General features: G+C 42.8%; 2 protein-coding genes across 2 annotated transcripts in view; both read left to right on the top strand.

Moving 5' to 3' along the window:
- Positions 1 to 1,391: 1,391 nt before the first annotated feature.
- API5 (apoptosis inhibitor 5) lies at positions 1,392 to 17,858 on the top strand. Its single transcript, XM_037395580.1, has 14 exons — positions 1,392 to 1,460; positions 5,195 to 5,356; positions 6,325 to 6,418; positions 7,435 to 7,500; positions 7,866 to 8,017; positions 9,356 to 9,562; positions 10,094 to 10,198; positions 10,878 to 10,967; positions 11,551 to 11,732; positions 11,945 to 12,038; positions 12,558 to 12,614; positions 13,503 to 13,579; positions 13,938 to 14,074; positions 15,682 to 17,858. Exons 1-14 carry the CDS (start codon positions 1,392 to 1,394, stop codon positions 15,759 to 15,761), a joined length of 1,572 nt encoding a protein of 523 aa, XP_037251477.1. The 3' UTR covers positions 15,762 to 17,858.
- Positions 17,859 to 19,174: 1,316 nt separating this feature from the next.
- Positions 19,175 to 25,448, top strand: part of TTC17 (tetratricopeptide repeat domain 17) — a 59,368-nt gene continuing 53,094 nt past the window's right edge. The window contains exon 1 of the mRNA XM_037395578.1: positions 19,175 to 19,348. Coding sequence (XP_037251475.1) covers positions 19,190 to 19,348 — 159 coding nt within the window. The 5' untranslated portion in view covers positions 19,175 to 19,189. The remainder of the gene's footprint in view (positions 19,349 to 25,448) is intronic.

Genomic DNA, 25,448 nt, shown 5'->3' with positions numbered 1-25,448 from the left:
CTGTCCCTTCCTAGGAAATGAAACACTGTGGTAAGCCTGTCATGCACATAGCTCTTTTGATGCGTTAAAAGCATTTTTTCTCTTTTGTGATGTTTTGTTCCCACTACTAAGATTAATCAGCATACCCGTTTAAGAAGATCACTTTGGGTAAATGCGATGGTCACCAGCACACCAAGGGTCAGGCCGTGGTTAGTTCTGTCCTGCACCTGACAGCAGCCACAAGCATCCGCACCCTCAGACCCTGCTGGAGCGTGCAAGAACCACATGAACCCACCTGCAGGCAGTCACCAGCACCAGGCCTTAACTCCAAGGGTGGGAGAAAGGTGACTGCAGTGATCACCACTGCAGAGGAACAGAGGGACAATGAAAGGGAGGTAAATGACTGATGCCACTGTGCATCCCTGCAGTGCACAGTCTGCCTGTATGGGGTCCGTAGAGAGACCGGGGCTTGGAATGCCTCCAAATGCCCCTTCATCCTGCTGGAAAGGGTATGAGAGAAAGGTCTAGCATTTTACTTAGCTTGGCCCCAGCTAACCAGTGAAATCAGCAGGATGCTAAAGCATCTTGAGGTGAGAGGAAGACACTGCTACTAACTTTTAACTTTCACCACAATTTATATGTAGGTCATTTGAGCCTACTGCATGCATGCCGCCTCCATTGACATCAGCTGTCGATACTTCTGTTTCTGTACGCTGGAATTGGGGAGTTCTTTCCTTTGCAGGAGAAGATGAAAGTCACCGCATGATGGGAACTAGTCTCTTTCTCGCACCAGGAGTTCGGTGTACAACAGACACTTCTTGTATGTCTTTCATGTTACCTGTGTATGAGAGACAAAAAAGGGCACAGAAACTAGTAGCTGGGGGTGACAGCAACTGGGGAAAGGAGGAGTGTCAAGAAAAGCTCAGAGGAGAAAAAAAAAAAAGTTTGCAAAGGGTAAAAGAACACGGCGGGTGCCTGAGCAAACCCGCACCTGCCGCCCCACCGCCCCGGCAGCGGGAGCAGCCGCGGGGCGCGGGCTGGGGACCGGGGCCGGGCGGGCACAAGCCGCTGGCTCTGCAACGCGGTCACCGCCGGGCAGCGGTGGGGGCGCCCCGCGTGCCGCGCTCCCAAAGCCGGGGCTGCCCTGGCCACCGGCCGGGGGTCTGTGCCCCCCGCCCCACCGCTGTGCCCCGCCCCGCTCCCCCGGCTGCCCGCCCGCCTCCAGCGCGGCCCGCCGCCGCAGCCGCCAGCCGGCTGGGGGCGCTGCGGGGCGCAGGCGCACGCCCGCTCTGGGACTTCCGCCTCGTTGGTGGTGACGGCGGCGGCCCGAGCGGTAGCGGCGGCCTGAGCAGCAGCGGCGTCAGTAGCGCCTTCGGTTGCAGCGGCGGTTTCTGCCCCTTCCCCGCCGCGCCATGCCCACCGTGGAGGAGCTCTACCGCAACTACGGGATCCTGGCGGACGCCACCGAGACGGCGGGCCAGGTGCGGCATGGCTACGGCCTGCAAGGCCTCGCTAGGCCTCGGGCTCGAGTAGCGCAGCGCTGCCGCCGCAGCGGGGAGTTCCGGGCTGGGCGGGCAGGCGAGACGGGGCTGCGCCGCGGGGGCCGGCCGCCGCGCCAAGCACCGGACTGTTTCCCGGGGCGGTTAGATGTGGGTTTTCTCACGACCGGGGCGTGGGGGATGGGGAGTCGGGTAGCGGTGAACTGTGTGCCTGCGGTTCTTCAGGGGTGGTGGCAGCTGTCGTCGCTTTTGCATCCTTCTCCTCCTCTTTTTAAATGTGGCGTCGCGGATATTAACTAGTTATTAGCGAGAGTCAGACTGCTTTTTTGTATGGGGGCGGGGAGTTTCGCCTGGCGAATTGAAGCCTTCAGGAGGACGCCGGTAGTCATCCAGATCTGATCCAGCGCACTTGCAGTTCCGGAGAGCTTCTGGCAAGCTCTCTTGCTAAAAGACACGCTGTACGAAGATGAAGTTTATTATGGTTTGATAACAGCCTTCAGACACCACCCCCTCTTCCCCCTTTTTCTTTTTCTTGTTTTTCCTTAAGGCAAGAATGGAATGTCGATCTTAGTGGCTAAAGGAGATTCTTGTCTGTAAAATCCTGGCAAGATCTTCTGTTTGTTTATGCTGTTACTGAATTATTCAAAACAAGATGATGACTTAATGTATTACCTATACTAAATAGTATGGTTTGTTAAAACTAGTTTTGAATCTTATTAGGCTCTCATTTTACTGAGTGGCTACTTGAAAAAGCAGCAGATACTTTTGGGTTTTTTGTCATAATATACATAAGTAGGAAAGTAGCTTTGCGTGTGTTAGTAGGTCCTGTAGCGATAGGACAAAAGGTAATGGTTTTAAACTAAAAGAGGGTAGATTTGGATTAGATACAAGGAAGAAATTCTTTACCATGAGGGTGGTGAGGCACTGGCACCCATTGCCCTGAGAAGCTGTGGATGCCCCATCCCTGGCGGTGTTCAAGGCCAGACTGGATGGGGCTTTGAGCAACCTGGTCTAGTGGCAGGTGTCCCTGCCCATGGCAGGGAGGTTGGAACTAGATGATCTTTAAGGTCACTTCCGACCCAAACTGTTGTGTGATTCTATGATATACCTAGCAGTGGATTTTAAACTAGATACTACTATGCAAGGTCATTTGGAAAGTTCTTTAAAGAGAATGAATAATACGGTGGTTGGAGTTTTTTTATTTTGTTTTTTTTTTAAAAAAGTTTTCAAAAAAATGCTACTAAAATGTTGGGAACTATAGGGAAAGATGCAGAATAAAACAGATGCTATTGCTGTGCCTTTTTACAAATACATAGTCCATCATTTTGACTATTCTGGGTAGCTTTTCTGAGATAAGAATGGCTGTCTTTGGTAGAACAAACTCCAGTGTAGTTAAGAAATGCAGCCTGTGACCAGGTAGCAGATGTGTAAGAACCTCGGAGGGTAAGTATAAAATGATGATTCTTGATACGCTCTCCCACCTTTGCCTCTCTTCAGCTTGTGGACTTCCAGAGCCAGATAGTGTCTTTGTAATTAGTGTATCTTGCTAGACTGTTTTTCAGCAAATATTTCTGATACTTTTTTTACCTGATTATATTTTGACGTACAAACATTCTGTGGCAAAATATTCCATTACTTCATAAACGTTTGTGAAGGAGTTACCTCCTTTGAACTTGTCATTTCATAATCTTATTTGATGTCTCAAATTTTTGCATTCTGAGAAGTCACAAGTAATTGCTTTTATTCATCAGTTTTATCCTACTTATTACTTTATTACCTTGTAACAACTTAATGAACATGATCTCTCACTACAAAAAGTCATAGTCACCCTGTCTCAAAAAAAAAAAACTTTGAACATGAGAAGAGCAAGGGGACAACCAGAAGTATGATGTTAAGAGGAGTGATTTAAAAAGCTCGCAGTATTGAGCTTGTAAAAGAGTGTTTCAGTTGAGAAAGTGGCTCAGGTATGATGAGTCTACATCATGAGTGGAATGAAGGTAAGAACTTGGAAGAAAACTATTGGGAAGCAGGCTTAAAATAAAGTGGAAGATGGAACTTTTCTCCATAACACATTGTGCAGCTTGTCACAGGACGTTATAGAGTATGACTTGGTTCAAGAACTAATCTAGATAAATTAATGGATGATTGGTCAATTGACAGTTACTAAAAATAAAGGTCTGGACCCTGTCTTAGGCTTGGGACATTCCTCTGTTAGAGATTGGGAGGAAGTGTGCAAAACTCAAGGATCACACTGCTGCCACAGTTGCCTACGTTTTTTTCTTGAGTATTTAGTGCTGCCAGGGACAGAGCAAAACAAACTCCTGCCTGAGCTGTGTTTTGTCTAAATGATAGGAGTGGTTAGCATGCAGTAATAGAAATTCATGGAACACAAGGTACTCTATTTCATTGTTGTATGAATGCTCTTTTAATATATAGTAAGTCCAAATAATTTGTTGCATAAAAAAGTTGTTCTTAATATGCAGTCTGAGAACCAATGACTCTAATAACGTGTATTCGTTGTTAGTTTGTGCTGGTTCATTCCTGCCTTTGCTGTTGAGTGGACTGTGTTGGCACAGCTGCAGAACAAGCCAGGTGGGGATGTGGATCCACTGAAAAGCAACCATTTTTTTCGTCTGTTATTTTTTTCTATATCAGTGTCCCAGTCTAGTTCAGAATCTGGCAACATGGAGAGCTGTCAACAAGGTGTAGGGAGTGTTTAAGGATCATTGGTACTAAATGTTAAAGCTTACTTTAGGGGGAATTAATGCAGTATACTGCTTTGTAAATTAGTATCTCTGTTTGCTGTGGGTGAACTTTTATGTGGAGTAGAGGTGATGATATATGTGGCTCTGGGAAATTTAATGTTAATAAAGCAAAGTGTCTGGTGCTGTTGATGTCATTGTTCACAGTAGGGTAAGTTGTCTAAAGCATTCTTTTCACAACCATGAGGAAAGTTAATGATAGAAGGTTCTGGTTTCTGCTAACATCCTAATAATGCTGACGTTTATTCCACAAACACATAGCTAACCACAACAAAGCTTCCATTTATCCTGAAGTTTGAGTCCTGCGGGCACAAAGTCAGAAATGCCTGTGTGGTTCTAGTTGGAGCAGCTAGGGAATATCCTTCTCTGAAGTGTTTATTCCTATATTTCAACTGGTGACTTCTTTTTTTTTTTTATCTAGTCTCTGATAACGGACCTTTTGAGAACTGTGTTTTACCTCAGATTAAGTTAACTGCTTGAACAGATGCCAGAGATGCTTTAGGCAACATACATTAAAAACATTTGTGACCCAGCCCAGTGGCACAGTTGTTGGGAGAGGTAACTTCTACTTGAGAGACAATAAATGAGCAGACAGAAGCTCCTTGAAGAACTGCCCAGGCTCAGTGAAGGTGATCTTGTAATTCATTGAGTCTGCACTAATCTAATCACAAGTGATGTGCAAGAGCTGTTAGCCTTAGGCCTGGCAGTTTGAACGGTAAGCACTTGAACAGATAGAGGAACCAGGATAACAGTAAAAGCTGGTCAATAGAGGCAAATTTTACTAAATTGGCACAGTTATATTGGTCTGAGAGATAAGTGTATTTCTTTGTATGAAGCTTGTATAATAAAGTTCAGTTAAACAGCTGAAGTGAATGGGAGAGGAAAAAATCCTTGCCTTGTCTTGCTACTAACCCAAGATTTTTCTATTTATGTATTCTGTTTTTCCCCTTTAAGCATAAGGATGCATACCAGGCAATCTTGGATGCTGTGAAAGGAGGTACCAAGGAGAAGAGACTTGCAGCCCAGTTTATTCCTAAATTCTTCAAGCATTTTCCTGAGCTCGCCGACTCAGCTATCAATGCCCAGTTGGACCTCTGTGAAGATGAAGATGTTTCTGTAAGAATAAGAACTGTGTAGCAAGTTGACAAGTTGAATTCGTATTTTGTCTTTTTTTTTTTTGTTTGATTTTGTTTTTTAATAGGTTATGTCTTTTGGAAGGGGAGGGTTGGTCTTTGGAAAATGTAATGCTTAGTTGTATTCCTGCTATAGAAGGATCTGTTGTGTGATGATATGGGAGGATACATCACTTTTCATTTGTCTTTCTCACTCTCATCACTGATCAAAGGGATATCTCTGTAGAAGGAAACTTAGATACAGTTCATTTGGATATCTATTACATTTTTTCCTTTCAAAAAGCACTTCGGGGTAAATGATTCTAATAAATCCTGCTGGAAGGCAAGAGAATTTTGTTCACACCTGAGAACCATGGGGATGTGATTTTGAATTTATTAGTCTTGAGAAGTCTTGAGATGCTTCATGCTGCTTCTGTGGTGTTGATAGAAGCTGTACCTTTGAAATATCTTTAGTTACCAGTTCTTCATTTCGGTTCTAAATTATTTGGGCAAATCATTCAAGGATTTTTGTCAGTGCTGGAAACAAAGCCTAGAGTTTGTCTCTGCCACATGCACAACCATAAAACTATCTTTCCTGTTGGCACATAAAACTCCATAATAACAGATTCCAGCCCTTTATTTTGTTGATCAAACAAATTATTTTATGAACAGAGGGGCTGTTGGAATTTGGGTTTTCTCCAGTCCTGCTTAGACCTAAGAAAAATCTATAATTTTCTTCGTAAATACGTCATAATAGCTTCACAGACTGTAATACAAAGTTTGGACTGCCGTTGAAGTCTGAAACTTGAATGTGGCTTTTGGAATATGATAAAAAAATAAGTTAAAAAATAAGTGGTCATTTTCTCAAATTTCTCTGATTTTTCTGCCAAACTTTGGTAGTTGAATTTCCTGAGTGGTTGTGGGGTTTTGTAATTACTTAAATTTTTTATTTCCATGATACAATTTTGACAGATCCGGCGACAAGCAATCAAGGAATTGCCTCAGTTTGCCACTGGAGATAATCTTCCTCGGGTAGCAGACATACTGACCCAGCTTCTGCAGTCAGGTAGGAGACGTTGGTAGCTTCCTGGCTGATCTTGTGACACACCTAAAAACGTATACAGTTTTGTTCTGTAAAACTTTTTCTGTTTGATTCATAATTTGTTACAAAGCAGTCTGTCCCAGTGCCATATATGTCCTGCTTCTGATCTTCCTCCCCAACCTCTTTATATTTGCTGTACAGTTATGCTGCTAATTCTGCTGAAAGGTTGCCAATTAGTCTAATCTAATCTGAAAATCTCTTTTAAATAAAACCATTTTTTTTTCATTCATGTTGTCTGAAAGCATCTGTTGAAAGGGGGGGAGGGCAGATCCCACCAGTTATGGACTGCAGCAAATTGCCTTCTGAAAAAGGGTTACTGGATTTCTAATCCACATGCTCAGGAACTTTAAAAATCCTGAAGGCATTTGCTTCCATAAAGTGCATATTTGGTACAAAATATTTAATTCAGAATTTAATGATACATATGTATTTTTAATCTCAGTAAGTTAGAGTGCTGAATATTAGATGTTCAAATCTGTATTAAAAATGCACAATTGAGTCTCTGGGGTTTTTTTTGTTTTGGATTTGTTTTTTTTACGAGACTTACACATTTCTCCATTTAATCCAAAACAAAATTTCTTTCTTCCACCTAGAAACACTATAGATTACTGAAGAGTTTAAAAATAAATGTTTATTTTACCTTAATTTAGTAAAGGTCAGCTTGTTTATTCAGCTGCTTGCTAAAATGACTAAATATATTGATTAATAACTTCCCTTCAGGTTTTCAGTCTTATCAAGTTTATAATATTAATGTTTTGGCAGACAGGCTGAAGTGTCAAATAGCTTTTTTTGTTTTGCTTCCAGCTTTTATAATTATAGCTTTCTGTTTCCTCAGTCCAGTAGTATTAAAAAACAAAGTTATGTTGTTTGTGATTAAATGCTGAGGATAGAACGCTTCTTGTGTCATATCAAAAATCTGTTTTTCTGCTCTTATGTTTGCATTTCAAGGACATGCATGTCAATTTTTTTTCTCTCCTCAGATGATTCTGCAGAATTCAATTTGGTGAACAATGCTTTGCTCAGTATATTTAAGATGGATGCCAAAGGTAAAGGACACATTTTTCTATAAATGTCTTTTATCAGTACTTCCCAGTCTCTAGTAGGTTGAGAACAGGACTCATTCTGTATTTTCTTAGTACAGTGCAAAAGTGTGACACACACTCATTGTTTCGTTTTACAAACAATACTGAACTTTTTTGATAACTGCGGATCTGAATTATACAAACCAATAAAAGAATGTGCATTCCTATGTCACGCTATGTGAAATTTGTGGGTTTTCTTGAAAGTTAGTATAGCAGTTATTTTAAATGTGTCATGGAATCTTACAGGAGGAAACTTCTTTCTTCTGTATAGAAGGTTCAGCTCTTAACTTCTAAAATAATTTGCGTTACCTGATTTATTCTCCATTCAGGGACTTTGGGAGGCTTATTCAGTCAAATTCTTCAAGGAGAGGATATTGTGAGAGAGCGAGCTATCAAGTTCCTCTCTACAAAACTGAAAACCCTGCCTGAGGAGGTGATGACAAAGGAGGTGGAAGAGTTCATATTGACTGAATCAAAGAAGGTGAATGTCTTGTTTCAGTACAAACCTAAGTATTATTAAACCATCCCTTATCACTGGCATTGCTTTGGAGGTCTGTTTAAACCACAAGTAGAGTTAAGCATTGTACAAATGCAGTTTTCTAGTTATCCTATTTGCTACAATCCGAACTTTGCAGTATTTTTTTGTGGGAATGTTAAAATAATGCTAGGCTTTTCTCATTTTGTAAGAGCGACTTTTATTAGAATCATAGAATCATTCACATTGGAAAGGGACTTTGGAAGATTGATCACCTCAGTGAATCATGCTCAGCTGAATTCAGTTCAGATTTCTGGGTGTTTCGTCCAGTTGGGTTTTGAAAATGTGTAAGAATGGAAATTTCCCATGTCTGGGCAACCAGCTTGGATGTTTAATTGTCCTCAAGATTATTTTGGGTTTTCTTTATCCAGTTGGAACTTCCCATTTCAGTTTTGTATCATTGTCTCATTCTCACCCTGTCCACCTCAGTAAAGAACCTGGTTCCTGCCCTTAGTGACTTGCTATTGAGTGTTTAGGTTGTCTCACCCCCTTATGACTTTTTTCCTTTAGCCTGAAAAAGCCCAGTTTCCTTAGGTTCTCCTCACAGGTTATGTGCTGTAGATACCAATGACCTTGTTGGCCGGGCTTTCAAAAGCTTATCAATAACTTCCTCATACAGGAGGTCCCCACACCAGGTGCAGTATTCCAGATTTCTTCTAATAAGGACATAGCAAAGGAGAAGCCTCAATCCCTTTGCTTCCCTCAGTCTTGTTAGTTCCCTCTGGGCTATGCTCTTGTCACAGCCCAGGACACTGTTCATCACCCAAGGAATGCTGCTGACATTTGCGTTTAGCCTCCTGTCCCCCAGAACCCCCAGGGTCTTTACATCAGAGCAGTTCCCCAGCAAGTCCCCAACATGTGCTGACGCAGGGAAGTTTGTTCATCTCAGGTGCAAGACTTTGCATTTGTCTTCGTTGAATTTCATGAGAATCCTGTACATTCCCCAAGCTGAGAAAGATACAAAAAGTATATACTCAATAATGAGTAGATACTAATATAATGTTTTTTCTGCCTGAAGCGTCTGATTCTGTTAGGTAAAAAATATGTTTTTAGAGTTCAAGAAAAATAATGTTTCCTATGTACAACTCGATGGCAGCGACTTTAATTGGGAGGTGCATATAATTATACCGCATGTTTTCATGTGTTAAACTTTTGTTCTTTAATAACTAGAAGCAAATTTAAATGCTGAATGTCTGCATACTTTACCTTCTCAAATCAAGCAGGTTTGACTTGGAGGTTTGCAAGTTACCACCATAAAAATATGTGTTCTGATGTTCTATTAAGGTGCTGGAAGATGTGACAGGCGAGGAATTTGTCCTTTTCATGAAAATACTGTCTGGATTAAAAAGCTTACAGACAGTAAGTGGGAGGCAGCAACTAGTGGAGCTGGTGGCTGAACAAGCTGACCTGGAACAAACGTTCAATCCATCTGATCCAGATTGTGTGGACAGACTTCTACAGTGTACTAGGCAGGCAGTGCCACTCTTCTCGGTATGTATTTCTTTGCATGAGGAATATAGTGGAAAGTTAATAGCTGCTGCTTCTCTTCAGCATTCTCAATGATTGTGTTAGAATGACAGCGGATCAGTACTTCTCCAAATTCAGCTTCTAATGTTGTAAAACATCCTTAAAGCCTCCAAATACAAAGAGCTATTGTGGTTTTCTCTGCTTTTCAACACTTTATTTCAAATTTAAGATGTTAGCGTGAATTATGACAAAATTCTCACATCAGGTCCACACATGTATGAGTTAGGTTATTTCAAGTCAAGTGCCAGGCAATTGTAGCACTTAAAAGGCGTATTCTTGGGTTATAGTCAGTCTTTTCAGCCCCTGTTGCAGACAGCCTCTGAGTTTAAGTTACCTGGAAAGGCCTTTGAGTTCTAGGAGTTAGAGGGAAGTTTAATAAAGCTTTTAAGGTATAGCTGTGTGGTAGGCATTTATAAGGGTGGCGGAGTGATGGGGGAGAAGAACATTTAACTCCAAACTCGGAGTAGTCTGGATAATGTGTGGTGTTTTTTGCAGAAAAATGTTCATTCCACAAAATTTGTTACATACTTTTGTGAGCATGTTCTGCCAAACCTCAGTTCTTTGACTACTCCAGTGGAAGGTCTTGATATCCAGTTAGAGGTAAGCCAAAACTAAAATGTCTTTCAAATCATAAAAAATAAGCATCTTTGAGGAATACAGCTATTTAAAAATTATTAACTCCTTTCTTAAGTGGTTTTCAGTTCTTGGCTTGGAGGAAAAGTAGCTACACTAGGAAAAAAAATTTGCTGTATTGAGGCATGACTGAGCACTGCCTTTTAAAGCATGTGTCACTTGTCCCAAGCTGTTGAGGCAAGGCTAAAATAAGTCGGTTGCTGTAATCATTTTTATATTACTGTCGATTTTTTTTAAGCACATAGCGTTTACTGAAATGATTGTTGCCTGGCTTGTGCTAATTTAGCCTCCTAAGGGAGTGGCTTAATGTCTGTAATTTTGCTTATGTTAATCAGTGCTGCAGCTTCAGTCAGATCTCTGTGAATCTCACTTTGAAGGCAAGTTGTGCTGCAGATGTGGGAGACGAAGTTTTGTTTACTTGTTGACTAATGACGCTTGTTGGGATTAAACACACAAACCTGTGTTTCTGTTTGAGGACATGAAAAATAGACCAGGCATGTTCCTCCTTGTATTCTTTCCTGATGTTTGGGAGGGGTTTAATTGTAACAGCTGACCTCTACCATGCCAGCCCTAACAATGCGATAATCGCTTTTAAGTTTTGTACTTTTCGGTTAACACACAAAAAAATGGCTATCCTTATTTGTAGGTGTTGAAGCTTCTTGCTGAAATGAGTTCCTTTTGTGGCGATATGGAAAAACTTGAGTCAAATTTGAAGAAGCTGTTTGATAAATTACTGGTAAGACTAATTCAATGTTTACTCATGTAAAACACTTCTTAGAAAAAAATTTTCATCAAAACAAGTTATTTTTCTCTATTAATCTATCTATCCTTTTTTCTCAAATGGCTATTTCAAAGATAGCTCTGTCTACAATATAAGGTCAAACATTTTGCAGTTCAAAGTCTTTGTGGATACAGGAAGCGGTTACCTGCATAATTTTTTCAATCTAGTAAACTCATGTGGCTTTCTTCTAAGTTTTACAGTTGTGAGAGACTCATGTTGATCTCATTAAAGGCTTTATCTGCACTGACAATTTTAAGCAAATTCAGTGCTGTTTCGGAAGCATCGGTGCAGTACATTATCGCTTCCTGTGGTAGCAGTGCTACCGTATTATTTTGTCTGAGTCAGAGGTGTCAAGTCCCCTAAGTGTAGGCAGACCACCTGCAGCAGGACTTCATGCAGAGGTTCATCACATTAGTATAGGGATGCGGGATATTTCTTAAGCTGTCAGCATAAATAAATCCTCCAGTTCAAACACAGCAAAAGAACAGTCAGTCTGCATAAATGTATCTCATGCATGTTTTTTCTTTCTGTTCTTTAGGAGTATATGCCCCTTCCTCCAGAGGAAGCAGAGAATGGGGAGAATGCTGGCAATGAAGAGCCCAAGTTGCAGTTCAGTTATGTGGAATGTTTATTGTATAGCTTCCATCAGCTGGGTCGTAAACTTCCGGATTTCCTCACAGCAAAGCTGAATGCAGAGAAATTGAAAGACTTTAAAATCAGGTAATTATTTAAAGACAAGTGCTAGAGTTCTGTTAGAAAGGGTGACTTACGGCTGTCTGGATGCTAAAGAAGCAGAAATCAGATTGATAGAAGACTGACTTGGAGCATTTTTCCTTAAGTGCAAGAAAATGAGATTACAGCTTTCCTTTGCTTATGCTTTCAGTTTACGGGAATATGTAAAGTTATGAACAGATTGCTTTTAAATTTTTTAGGCTACAGTATTTTGCTCGAGGATTGCAGGTATATATTCGACAGCTTCGTCTAGCACTTCAAGGAAAAACAGGAGAAGCCCTGAAAACAGAGGAGGTCAGTACTCTTCAGGAATTCTGATTTTTCTGATTGAGCCTAACAAAATAACCACTGGCACACATTAATGGCGTGCAGTCTGTTGTAAGCATGCAGACAGATTAAGGGCATCATACAGCTAACATCTGTTGCATCTTACTTGGCGCTGCATTTTGCAAGCGAAGATGATCTTTTAGTGTTAGCTGTTCCCTGAATCCATATGCATTTGGCTTAACTGTGCTTGCATTTTGTTTTGAAGGGGAAATTTTCATATATTGGCAGGGGAGGGGGGGGTAGGGTGTGTGCAAATTTTAGTGGGAAATAGACTGGAACATTAAAGGCTACTAGTTAGTTGTAGAACTGCAAGAAGCTGAACAATAGTTGTAGTGAAAACTCAAGTGTACACACCTTTCACAATTACTGTTGCTATAGCAATTCACTAGGAAGAGCAGTCAGTTTAACGTTACAACTTCATCAAATGCAGCTGGCATAATTTAAAGCTGCTAGAATAGATGTTCAGTGGTGTTTCTCTTTTTACAGAACAAGATTAAAGTGGTTGCCTTGAAGATAACCAATAACATAAATGTTTTAATCAAGGTAAGTCCTCACATTGTGAAGGAGTGAATTCACACAGTAGAGTAACCTATGCAGAAAAAAGGAATAGATTTGAACTAAACCATATTGTGTCAGTTAGTGTTAGCCATCTCAAGGTTGCTGCTGCTTTACTGTTTTTGAAGAGACCTGGATCTGCTGTTTATGCAAGCTGCTTAGCCTTTGCTGTTGTTGGGATAGGGTGTTGAGGCCCTTTTTCATAGTACTAGTTGCCTGTAGGAGCAGAAGACCTTGCTTTAGCGGTCTCTGGATTCTGGCCAAGCCTTTTTTCCTTGTCATTTCCCTTTCCTGCAGTGGCAGGGAGGGGTAAGGAGTAGTCTGAAGGAGTGCAAGATGTAAAGGAGGGAGGAGAGGCAAAGCAAGCCACTGTACAGTACCTTTTTCTCTAAAGAGTCTAGAGAGAGCAGCTGGAGAGAGAGACTTCCATGTAGAGCCCTTGAAACCATTCTGATTTCTTTTAAGCACCTTTTCCTCTCTTTCTTCACTTCCCATCTCTCGCTCACCATGATAGACCAAAAATTTTGCCCATAGTATTAAGAAGCCTATCTTTTACCACCGTAGGGGATATTGGGTGTCTCCCTGTAGGAGCCATTGTACTTCATTATGAGATACTTGATGTGCATAGGGAGAGAGAGAGAAAGCATATTATGTCACTATAAAACACTGTTCTGTTAATATAAATCTCATTTACATTTCCTAGTAAAGTGTATGGCCTAAGGCAGCCAGATGAGGCAGTTAGCTACTGCTGCCTTCTCCCTCTGTCATGGTTGGAAAGTAACTGTTATTTCAGAGTCTCAGCAGGTAGCTAAAATTTAAAGTACGTTTGATATGAATTTAACTGTAGAATAAACTGCCCGATTCTTGCCTCCGTAGGATCTTTTCCACATTCCTCCTTCTTATAAAAGTACAGTTACACTGTCCTGGAAACCAGTACAGAAGGCAGATGCAAGGTAAGAGTTTTCCATTTAAAAAAAAAAAAAAAAAAAGTGCTGTTACTTTTTGCTGTTTACAAAATAAATGTCCCAAGCTGTGTATATATAATATACACAGCCCATAAGCTAAAAGTTTCACAGTCAGAAATAATGCTATCTGGGAAGGAATTAAGGTTGTGGAGTGATAATCTTAGTCTTTAGGGATACAATAGACCGTATCAACTGGAGACAAGCTTACTTCCTCTTCCGAAGTATTATTTGGGGTATATTCATTATGCTGCTGCTGGCTTCAGTGATTAATCTTTGAGGCTGGACTGCTATTCCTGTACTTGTCACCACAGGAGTGTAATGATCTGGTTCTGTTTTCTTCTGTCAGTCAAAAAAGAGCAAGTGAAGATACAACTTCAAGTTCACCTCCAAAGAAAGCTTCTGCAGGACCAAAAAGGGATGCCAGGCAAATATATAATCCTCCCAGTGGAAAATACAGCAGTAACCTGGGTAGTTTTTCTTACGGTAAGTTAGGCAGCTTGGCAGAACTTTGTATGGTGACAGTTGTGCCTTGGGGTGGGGGGAACAAACAAATTAAGCCATCTTGCTGTCCCATTCTTAGAAGGTCAAATTGTATTGTTGCCAGTTTTTGTGTGTAATGGTCTCTTTCTAGCTGTTCATCTATTACAGTGTTTGAGTGTTACCAGTTTATAAACTGTCATTTGCAAATTAGCTTTAGTAGTGTTTTATACAGTTAGTAATAGAACTATTACGTTCTCTGTTATGACACACAACACTCGCACCCTAAATTTCCCATTGGACAGACCAGTTGTTGCAAGTGGCAGAGCTGGGCCACCCCCTGTCATAAGACTGGACCTGTGCTGAATTCCCATTACAGCCACTGCTGATGTTGCAGACCTGATCCAGAACGTCTGGGAATTGCCAGGTTCACTGTGCCTACACACAGTTACATCCTTGTGCTCCCAGAGTGATTCTGTCTCTCTGCAAGTCATATTTCTGGGCAAAGCACGAGAGCAGTTGCAGACTGGATGAATAGGCCCAACAACGGCAGCAAGCTGTTCGTGTTGTTTTCCCTGTAGACCTCTGCCAAGTCAACAGCCTGCTATGACAAGTTATCACCCATGCCTGTAGGTTGAAAAATTCATATAAAGCACAAGATAAAAGATAAACAAAAGATAAAATATTCTGCAGATTTCTTACTGCAGACAAGGTGATGCAGCTGTGTCTTTTAAGATAAGCTTATAGCCTTGGTTCTAAAAACTAGGAAGTTTTCAGTGAAAAATGTTTTACTGCTTGCTGTTGTTTCTTATTAGCAAGCTGCTTAGGCCTCTGATCAACTTTTTATTTCTGTATTCATTAAGCGCAAAGTTATCTTTGTAGATTAATATGACTTGTATTTTCAGACTGTACATGAAGAAAAAGCACAGAAGGGGAGTAAGAGTTTAGTACATTTTCAAACAAATCCAAACTTCAACAAAATACTTTGTGCAGTGTTTTGCTGTGATCAGATTTATGCTTAACAAAGGGAAAGGAAAAATTTTCTGAAGTATACAAATAGTTTGTGTAGTATCTGTCTATGTCTAAGAATTTTTTCATTGGATATAGTTAAGATACCAGCCCAGCAAAAAAAGCTTAAGTATGCTGGTGATAAATGTTAAGGGTAGAAAATGACAGATAGACTGAAAAAGTTACAGGTTTCCATCATTTTATAAAATCACTAGGAGCAAGTCAGGCAAACACCTCAGGATTGGTGTGGTGTTATTGGACAGAAGGACGAGCTAGGTAGTGTAAATAAAATGGACCAGTTTTCAATTCTGTGATAATGGTGTGGCCCAAATGGAATTCTGTGTAATTCCAAAGTAATGGTACAGTTATGTATCATAGTATTAGTATGCAGAAAGACTGCATTTAATTTAGAGAGGCTATTTCTTCTGACCTCCTTTTATAGTTAGTGGGGTCCATTGTCCATCAAAGTATAACTCTGAGATCTCATAGTATATGAACAGGATTAGCCTCAGAGACTTAGCCTTCAATACCTCAAGTTACTGCTATTTAATTTTAATTTATATACAGCATAAAATGTGTATGAAAAGTTTTTGCTTTTATTTCAGAGCAAAGAGGTGGTTTCCGGGGTGGACGAGGCAGAGGCTGGGGAGGACGTGGCAATCGTAGCCGAGGAAGAATCTACTGAGTAGACTGCTAAATCTTCCATGCCCCTGAAGGGCTAAAGTGCTACTCAGCAAGTTTGCTTGGAGTATTGTTTCCTTCAAGGACTGCCTTCCACTAAGACTGAATTAAATGTTCTTTATACCTTTGTATGTATGATCTACTTTTCTAACGGACTACAACTTGTCCATAGTGAAACTACAACTGTATTTTTGGATGCTTACAGTCGGCAGGTTTGGGTTCTTATTTTTGAAGTGTCTTCAGGATTCAAAATTGGAAAAGAGCATAGATATTTTATCAAAAGCTACATCTTGACAGTTTGTATATTAACCTAAAAATCAGCTACTGCATAACTGAAACTATATAATTGAGTTTATGTATTAAGTAATGGACAGGAAAGGCACGACAACAGACATACGTGCCAGATAAGCTTAGCAGCTGAAATAATCTTTTCCTCATCTGTAACCATATTTTGCAATATGTGGAGAAGAGTACTGTTGTTGAATTTGCTTTGATTTACTTCTTAAAATGGAATTCAATGAGATACATGCTGGGGTTTTTTTTTAAGTTTGCAACATGGATGGAAATTTTTTGCTTGTAGCATGAAGCTGTCCTTTTGCTTAGATGTGGAGAATGTGATTTTTTTAGTTTGCACATCTTACTCTTCTCCGTGCATTGTAATGCAAAAGTGATGTTTTGCAAATGAATTTTTAATGTTTAATATGAATATGTGCATATAGTTATGCCGTGAAATTTCAGTACATGAACAGGAAAAATAAAACAATAAATGACTAGAATTATGCCAGGAATGGGTAAAGACTGATGCAGTGATTAAGCTTCATAGGCTGGAGCTGGACCGTAGCAGTAACTGGCTCTTTTCTGTGTTTTGCAGATTTCTGGATTAGTTGGCACTTGAGGGTTGGTTTTGTTTTGTTTTGTGGGTTTTTTTTCTTTGGTTTTAGGGTTTTTTTACTAATACAGTTGCATTTAAAAATATATAAATAAAATTGTATTTTGGGTAACATTAAAAATTCCAGCTATGTAGTTCAATTCAGGTGGAAAAGTTAACAATTCCGTGCTTTTTTTTTTCCATAGCAACTTGGGATTCTTATTTACTGGTGTACACCCAGAAAATCCAATGTAAGAGCACAGTGCTTTTTTTTTTTTTTTTTTTTTTTTTTTTTCCCCCTCCTATTCTCACCACTCAAAATGTTTACTTCTCAGGTCATTCAACATTGTAAAGGAATTAGCAGATAGTAAAAAGAAGTTGGGACAGAGGAAAAGATTTTTAATAAGTGTTACAGGGCGTGTTGATGTAAAATAGCTTAGTCTTTAGAAAAATGAAGATTGTTTCTTATCCTTCATTTTTTTTTTTTTTTGGTCCAGCCATTTGATATCCACAGACACAGACTAATGCCTGAAAGTGATGTTTCCCCACCTAGTTCCATTTGTATTTGCTTGTGAATCTGACTCAGGTGTCTTCATTAACACTTTGATATTTATCACTATAATCAGAAGGCCAGAATGCCAAAACTGTGTTAGTTAGAGACATTGTTGGTGCTAAATTAAAAGTATTTTTGCTTAACTCTGGAGCAGTAGGCATAAAACTTTGGACATTCCACAACATGTGAGCTGACTTTGTATTTCTGATTAAGTGCCAGCTGCTAAACTCAAGATTTGTCACTAAACCCAACAAACTTGGCAAGAGCTTTCAAGGACAAATTTGTGAGATATTAAAAATGTCACTCTGAAAATAGGTACTAGATGGCTAATAAGCTTCCATTGGGGGCATGGGGGGATTAGACATTTTGTACTTGTGACTATAATTTGTCTTTTGAGGGCATTTAAAAATGTAATCTCAAAGCTTAAACATAGCTTGTATTTAGAATAACTAGGTACTAGCTACTCATTTTCTCACTGAATTTTGAGTGACCTTTATGGGACTCCTATTTTTCAGAGGTGATGTGCAAAGTTCTTGTGGCCTCATAAGTAGCGAGTTATTTTTTTCCTGTTTCATATTTAATTTTCATGCAGTGACTTCTTGTGGAGACACCTGTTCACCATCTTGTTGAATTGTAAATGTTCCCTTAAGCTTTTGGAATAAATTCATTTTGTAATTTTGTTTGGCTTATTGCTTCACAGTTACTCTGCAACATTTTTTGTTGGCTTAGTAGAAGGGTACTGTGGTACCTTGTTGTTTTAGTGACAACTTAGATTGCTGTAGAGGTATTGAGCTGTTAGCCATTAAGGAATAGATGTTAGCAAGACTGCATTAGCTGTCTCAACTTTAAGTAATTCAACTTTTAAATGCAAAACTTTGCATAGGAAATTAAATACTCAGCAAAAGCTGCATGTCATAAATCTTATTTGGGAATTGTTGTGTGAAAATCAAGTCATTCGTTGTCTTAACCTCACTGTTGATGGTGCAATAAAATTATTAGTATCTGATGATAGAGTAAGAGTGGCTTGGAATAGCGGCCTGGAGTTTTTTTATGTGAAATCTGTAATACACCTGATGTGAAAACTCTGGCAGCAGTAAGGGACTACCCTGCTCGTGGGAATACGTCCTCTGTCCTGAGAGAAACTGGATCCCTTGCATTAGTTTAACCACTATGACACCATTTGTAAACCAACTTGGTTTTTTTTTTTACTTAATGAGCTTGAGTTCCAGACAAATTTTACTGTCCAACAGGCTGTGGGAAGCCTGCTGTCCCCCGAAGCAGAGCTTTTTGCAGCTTGCTTACAAACTCAGAAAGGTCAGACCACAGTTTGAGTGCGGCAGCTCTTGGATCTCGCTCAGGACTGGGGACAAACAGGCGGCGGCGGCGGCTGCTGCAGGGTCGGTATTTAGCATTAACTGAAACAGGAAAGGAAAAGTTTATAATTTTTTCTCTGTAACTGAAAAGCGTTTGAAGGAAGGCGGAGCGACGTGTTTTTCAGAGCTGCCTTCCACCGGCTCCGCCAGCCGCCCCGGCGAGCGCTGCGCAGACACGCGTCCTCTGAAACGAAAGCGTTCGGCGCGGCGGCGCACGCTGTTTGCTGGCATCTACAGCCAGCCCTGATCTCCCGACAGCGGCTCTGCCCTTACCGGGGGCAGCTCCAAGCGCATACAGGCTCCGTTAAGCTGCCGCCGGGTGAGCTGTGCGCGGAGCTACCGGTACGCGGTGCTGCCGCATGGAACCCGCCCGGCCTCCCCCGCCCCGCGGCTGCTACCGCCGCAGGGCAGGCCGGGCGCTCAGCAGGCCGGGCCGGCGGGCTAATGGCGCCGTCTGAAGCAGCGACCCGGAGCCGCCCCGGCCTGCCGGCCTGGAAACGCGGGCCGCCGCGGGGCCTGTCCCCGTTCCTGCCGAGAGGCGGGGCCGCCCCGCGGCGGGAGGTGCGCCCGCCCCCTCCCAAAATGGCGGCGGCGTGATTCCGCTTCCGGGTGGTGCGGGCAGGCCGGGATTGGGGAAGATGGCGGCGGCAGGAGCGGGCGGGCGGGGCGGGCTGGGGCGAGTGTGGGTTTTCTCCGGCTGGGCCCTGGGCCTGTGCTCGCTGCTGTCCGCGGGGACGCGGCCCGCCGCCGCCACCACCCATTGGGTGGTCACCGAGGATGGGAAGATCCAGCAGCAGGTGAGCGGCCCGGGAGCGCGGGGAGCTGCCCGCAGCCGCCCACCCCGGCGGTCGGGGCCCGCTGCGGCGGCAGGGAGAGCCCCTGCCCACGCCGCCGTTAACCCCCAGCCCTGACCTGGCCGGAGCAGGGGAGGGCGGACGTGGCCCGTTGGACCGGGGCGAAGCCGCGCCTGTCCGAGAGCTGCTGCAGCCGCTCCCGGCGGCCCCGGCACGGGTGTCTTCCCCCGGCGAGACGGTGTCGCTCGCGAAACGTGGCTGGAAGTCGCCGGGGCCCCGGGACGGGGTCGGCGGGTCGGAGCGAGCCGAGGACGGGCTGTAACCGAACCGTGTGTCGGGCAGCGACGGCGGTGCTCGCCTGCGGCCGCTGAACGCCTGCGGCGCGACGGGCCGGGGCCCTGCTCTGGTGGCGAAGGCAGCGGGACCGCGGCCCGGCCCGCCACGCGCGCGGTGACCCTCGCGCGGCTGCTGCCGGCCCGGCCCCGGGCTCCTTCCCGGCGGCGGGCGCAGCCCCGGCTGCGGGCCAGTTCGCGATTCCCCGCATCCCCGCCCTGCTGCTCCTCGTTCCCTGGGAGGAGGAAAGCGAAGCGGCGGGCAGCCTGCCTGGCGCAGAGGCACGCCGTGCCCCGCTGGGCAGTGATGTTGTGGGTTTAGTCAAAGCGTCTTCGGTACCGGCGGTGCCTCCTTCTCGCTAAGGCGCTGAGGGAGGCGGTACGTGTTTCGCGTTCGAGCTTTTTCTTGGTTGCTTTGCTCCATCTGTCGGAAGGCGAGCAGCACCAGAAATCCGCTTGCATGCGGTACCTGCTGTGCTTTCAGGCAGAGCCGCCGGGTGGGTTTCCCTCTGCACTGGAAGAGTTAAGCGGTGTAGCAAGCGGTGTGGCCTTCCCCCCCATGGAAAAGCTGGAGAGAAGAGTGTCTGTTAACATCTCCTTCCTTTCATGAGAGTTTTTGGTCAAGTCTCCTGTCAGAAAGCGTTAGGGTCCTCAGACAAGTGGAACTGGTGCTCTCTGCAGAGAGCCCCTGCTGTCCTTAGTGTTCTCAGGCATTTCAGCTGTGTGGATCCAGGTACTCTCTCACTCTAGTTAATCGTAAATTAATGAGTGACAACACTTCCAGTGCTGTCTCACCCCCTTTCCCACTTCATGTAGCAGGGAAGTGATAAGAGTATACAGTGATGGTCTGGAAGCATCTGTGCATGTGTGTATCAATTGTATATTATTAAACTTGGGTCAAGTATTGATTCTGATTATTCATGAAAAGCAGCTGTGACTTGAAAAAATCTAATTAGCTAAAATGACTTGAAAATTTGATTAGCTAAATTCAGCACTGATTGTAAGAAATAGCATTTTATTATGTCAGTTAACTGATGGTACAGGTAGAAGCTCCCACTGTACCACTGCTACGCAGTAAACTATTCTATTGCAGTTACCAATGCTTTTTAAGTAGGGGCGTTCCCATGCTCCATGTATAAAGTTCTTTATGTCTATAGCTGAGGTGATAAAGCAGTATCTGTGGAATAACATCACTTACCTGTATGGTCAAAATTAATCCATCCGTTTCCAGCAAAGAAATGCAAATTATAAATATGGTATTGCTTGGAATACGAGGCTCTGGATTTTTCAATAGCTGCAATGTAGTGCTGTCAATTGTCCAGTGAATTTTCATAATGAGATGTATGTCAGTATCTAATTACTATCATCTCCTTGGCTCTTGTGAAAATGATACTTAAATTTGTCACTACTGCCATCCCTGTAGAGCACCTCTGAATTTCATTTTTTTCCACTTGTATATTGGAGAATGAAAAGAGTCGGCATTTTCTGGAGTGAACTTGAATGTTGTTTTAAATGACAAAATGTAATTGTGGTTCAACAGTTATTAGCAAAACCAACATATAATCTCTATTGTCCAGCAATAGGAAGGAATTGTCATTGTCTCACTCTACACTGCACTGGTGTGACCCTACCTCGAGTATCTGTGCAGTTCTGGATGCCTCAATGTAAGGATATCAGCTATTAGAGTGTATCTAGAGGATGATGACCAAGATGGTGAAAGGTCTTGAGGATAAGACTTAAGAGAAGCAGCCAAGGTCACTTGGTTTGTTCAGCTCGGAGAAGAGAAGGCTGAGGGGTGACCTCACCAATCTCCTCAAGGGAGGCAGCAGAGGGAAAGGTGACCTGGGACAGGATGCAAGGAAATGGAATGAAATTGCATCAGGGGATGTTAAGATTGGGCATTAGGAAAAGGCTCTTCTCTGAGAGGGTGGTCAGTCACTGGAACAGGGTCCCCAGGGAAGTGGTCACAGCACCAAGCCTGACGAGTTCAGGCAGTGTCTGGATGAAGCTCTTAATAATATGTTTTAGTTTTAGGTAGTCCTGCAAGGAGTTGGACTTGATGATCCTTAGGGGTCGCTTCCAACTGGAGGTATTCTGTGATGTATTGGCAATGGGATGGTTCATAATTGGTTTATCAGTTCATTGGTAGAACCACAATATTCCAAAATATTTGAGCTATCCTTCTCCTAATACCAGGACCTAAGTACTTATTAACAGAACGTAAGCCTAAAATTTCCCTGCAGAGTATCCCTTTGCTTTAATTTCTCAGAATATTCTTCATTATGTTGGTATTTATCATGAGAACTTGTATTTTCACCAGAACACTTAGCCATTCAGTCGTTCTTTCCAGCTGTTTTTACTTCATGCATTTTTAGGGGGGCTGTTGCCCATGTTTGTCTCAAACTCTTCAGCTGTGCAGCTGCTTGTGTTTATTTTGCAGTGTCTGGCATTTCAGCTTCTCAGTGTACGTAGAGTGTTGTCAGTCACTGGCTCCTAGTTCTAATTAATCAACCCTTGTTTTGTAGAAAAATATTGTCACATCAAGTTTTCCCATAGCACTCTAGCCTCCTCCTTTGAACATCCAAGTATCGATCCATTGTGCTAGTTCTTGCTGCTTGCGCAGCAGCACAAGTTTGAATTTTGGAGCTACTTGCTTCCCAGAAGACAGCTCTGAAATAAAGACTCACGTTTGGAATAAATTTAAACTGCTACTGGTTTGAACACGATAACCTAAGTAGGGTCACAGAGTAACACAACCTGTCCTACAGCTCAAAGCAGGGCCAACTAGATCCCGTTGCTGAGGGTCCTACTGGGCTGAATTTTGTGTCTAGGATGGGGGTTTGACAGCCTTGCTGGGCACCTGGTCCAGTGGACAACTGCCTTGGGTATGAAATTTTTTTAATATTTTCTAATTAGAATTTCCCATGTAGCAACAGATGTACAGTGCCTCTAACTGTTGCACCTCAAGAAGAGCCTGGCTTTTGTCTTCTCTGTATCCTGCCTTCAGGAAACTGAAAACAGCAGCAATATCCCTCTGCAGCTGAGCCAGCCTGCTTCTCAGCCACTCTGTGTGTTAGGTGTTCCAGGCCTCTCACCACTTCAAATGGGCTTTGCTGGCCTTGAATCCAGGGAGGGGAAGCTGAAGCAGGTGTGTTTTCATGGGTCCCTGGTGGAGGAGGGTAATCACTCCGCTCGCCCTGCTGGCTCTAGCCTTGCTGCTGCAGCCCAGGATGCAGCTGGCTGCCTTAGCTGCAAGGGCACGCTGTTGGCTCATCACCAGCTTTTTCCCCACGAAAGCCCAAACATCCTTTTCTGCAAAGCTGTTTTCTGCTCAGCCCCAGCCTTTCCTGCTGCACAGGGCTGTTGCATCCCAGCCACTGGGTTTGTGCTTGCAGTTGTTGACTTAATGAGTTCCCTGTCAGCCTATTTATCCAGCTCTCCTAACTGCAGCCCTGCCTTCCACTGTGGTAATTCCCGCCCTGCCTTTGCAGAGGACACCAGTCTTGCTGAGGTTCTTTTTTTCCCTGTCATTAGTAAAAATATTAAACAGTGTTGGCTCTGATATTGATCCCTGAGGGATGCTGCTGGTGATCAGCCACTATTGGACTTTTGCACTGCTGATTGCAGCACTTCCAGCACAGCAGTTTCTAACTGGAAGTGGCTAATGCTGTCTGGTGGTTAGGAGTGGTGGTATTAATTAGTATTTATGTTATTTAATTTTAGATATATTACCATTCTTGAGCAATCTGAAACACATTTTTAAATGTTTATGGAGGGACAGGCTTAATCTTCACTTGGACTACCTCAGTTTATCTGAATGAAGCCCATATAAATAAGATGTGGGCAAAACTTCAGTGATAGTAAGACCCAGACATTCCCCCTGCTAAATGAGACACTGGCTATGGATGTGCAGATGAATGCCAGTGACAAGTGACTTCCCTGTAGCTTTTAGTTTGCTACTGTGAGCCTTGTTTTCTTTGTTACCAGAGTACGCTATGGATGGTGAGCTAAAAGCAGAAGTTACAGATCCTGGCCTATATACAAAATATAATAGCTAGAATCTGTTTGAGGGAAGAAGGGTGAGAATATTTTATATTATTGCCCTAAACTCGGTTAGCTGTTTCTCCTTACAGTGCAGCAAAGGTGTAAGCCTTTAGTATGAGACTCCATTCAAGTGAGGTTGTTTTTCCTGCGGCCTAAGACCACTAGCAGTGCCCTGACTGAGACTTGAGCTGGAGTTCGTGGTGGTAGAACAACCTGGCCGGACTGGCAAAATTAACACAAACTGAGCAATTTTCTGTGTATCAGCAAGATCTCATCTGGTAAATGGGAGTGTTTGCTAAGTAGGCCCGACTGTTCCAGTTTCTAGTGAGAATTTCTGACTGATGAAACAAATTAATTCCCAGCAGTGCATGTTAACATTTCGTTGTCTCAGTAAGCCATCAAGAGAAGAGTCATCAAGCTGTATCTGTTGCTCTAGTAGCCTGTTTTCGGGTCAAATACATCATTCTCTGGATCAGTTTGTATTCTTCCTTTAGTCTGAGTCCACTTTCAAATGTGTTACTGCAAAGCCAGGGACTGAGTAGTTGTGTCTGTAGTGAGATTATATCTGCTCAGTGCACATGTTTATAAGCCTTTGAATTTCACAACTCATGGTATAAAGTTCAGGCTAATGTATAACTCATTTTAGACAGTGCTTGTCTACCAGTAGGGAAACTAACAACTCTACAGAAACATTAGTGTGCAAGAGAAGAGAGAAACTTAGTGTTAAGAGAGGACAGGCAGTTGACAGATTAAGTGCAGTGCAGGAAGCAGTTTCAGTAGTCATTTGTGGCTTTACTGATGGGGACCAAGTGCTGTTATCTTTCAGAGATCTGACATATCAGAGCTGAGGCAGGGTCTTTCTAAAGATTGCTTGATGGAGGCGGTAATAACTGAGAAAGCTGGTGGGGACTCAAATGACTGCCTCTATGTGGTCTACTAAAAATGCTGAAAAAGTTAGTTCTGAGTAGCTAAAGAAGCAAAGAAACCTCACAGGCCAGAGCAGAGCTGGGAAAGTAAGTGCTGCTAGGACTAGAGAGCCTCTGGCAAGGAATCTGAGGTGGCAAAAAGTTGTTTTGTTTTCTGTGTGTTGCCATGTGTTTTGAGGTTTGTTAGAGATGATGTAGAGAAGAGAATGAATGAGCAATGCTGGTTAGCCTGTTCAGGGCTAAGGAGGCTAGCCGCTCGATAAACCCACCATCCAAATTTCCTGCAGTGCAGTACTGTGCTTCATTCTGGCTTAGTACAAGTATAGAGAGGAAATATTACCGAACAGCTGTTAATTTGGTTGTGGGTTTGAAAGCAAGTGTGCCTCAAGTTGCAGCAAGGCAAAATGATTCATGGATGGTTTTAGAGTTGGTTAATGCATTACTGATGTCTGCCAGCTAACTGTATGTGTGTGCTAACAGGTTGAGATAAGAACAGTGGTCCATACACCCAAGCCTAGAGGAAAAGCAGCCATCCAAAACCAAGGAAAGCTGAAAATCTAGTGCAGCCAAATAAAAAGCTGTTTGCTGCTTACAGAAGCATCTTTTGTGATACGTTAAGCAGTCACTCAGTTGTATCTTGAAAATGACAGGTAGATGGTTGCTTTGCTCTTTCTCTAAAGGTTAGTTTGCTTGGCCATATGTCCTCTTTCTTGACTGAATTTCTTATCCTTCCAAGTCTGTTGTGTGCTGAAAAATAATAATAAAAAAATTGTTCTTACTGAATGTCGTAGCATGCCTTCC

This window comes from Falco rusticolus, chromosome 7, assembly GCF_015220075.1.
Source record: "Falco rusticolus isolate bFalRus1 chromosome 7, bFalRus1.pri, whole genome shotgun sequence".
NCBI lineage: Eukaryota > Metazoa > Chordata > Aves > Falconiformes > Falconidae > Falco > Falco rusticolus.
This window is presented reverse-complemented; position numbering and strand designations above follow the sequence as displayed.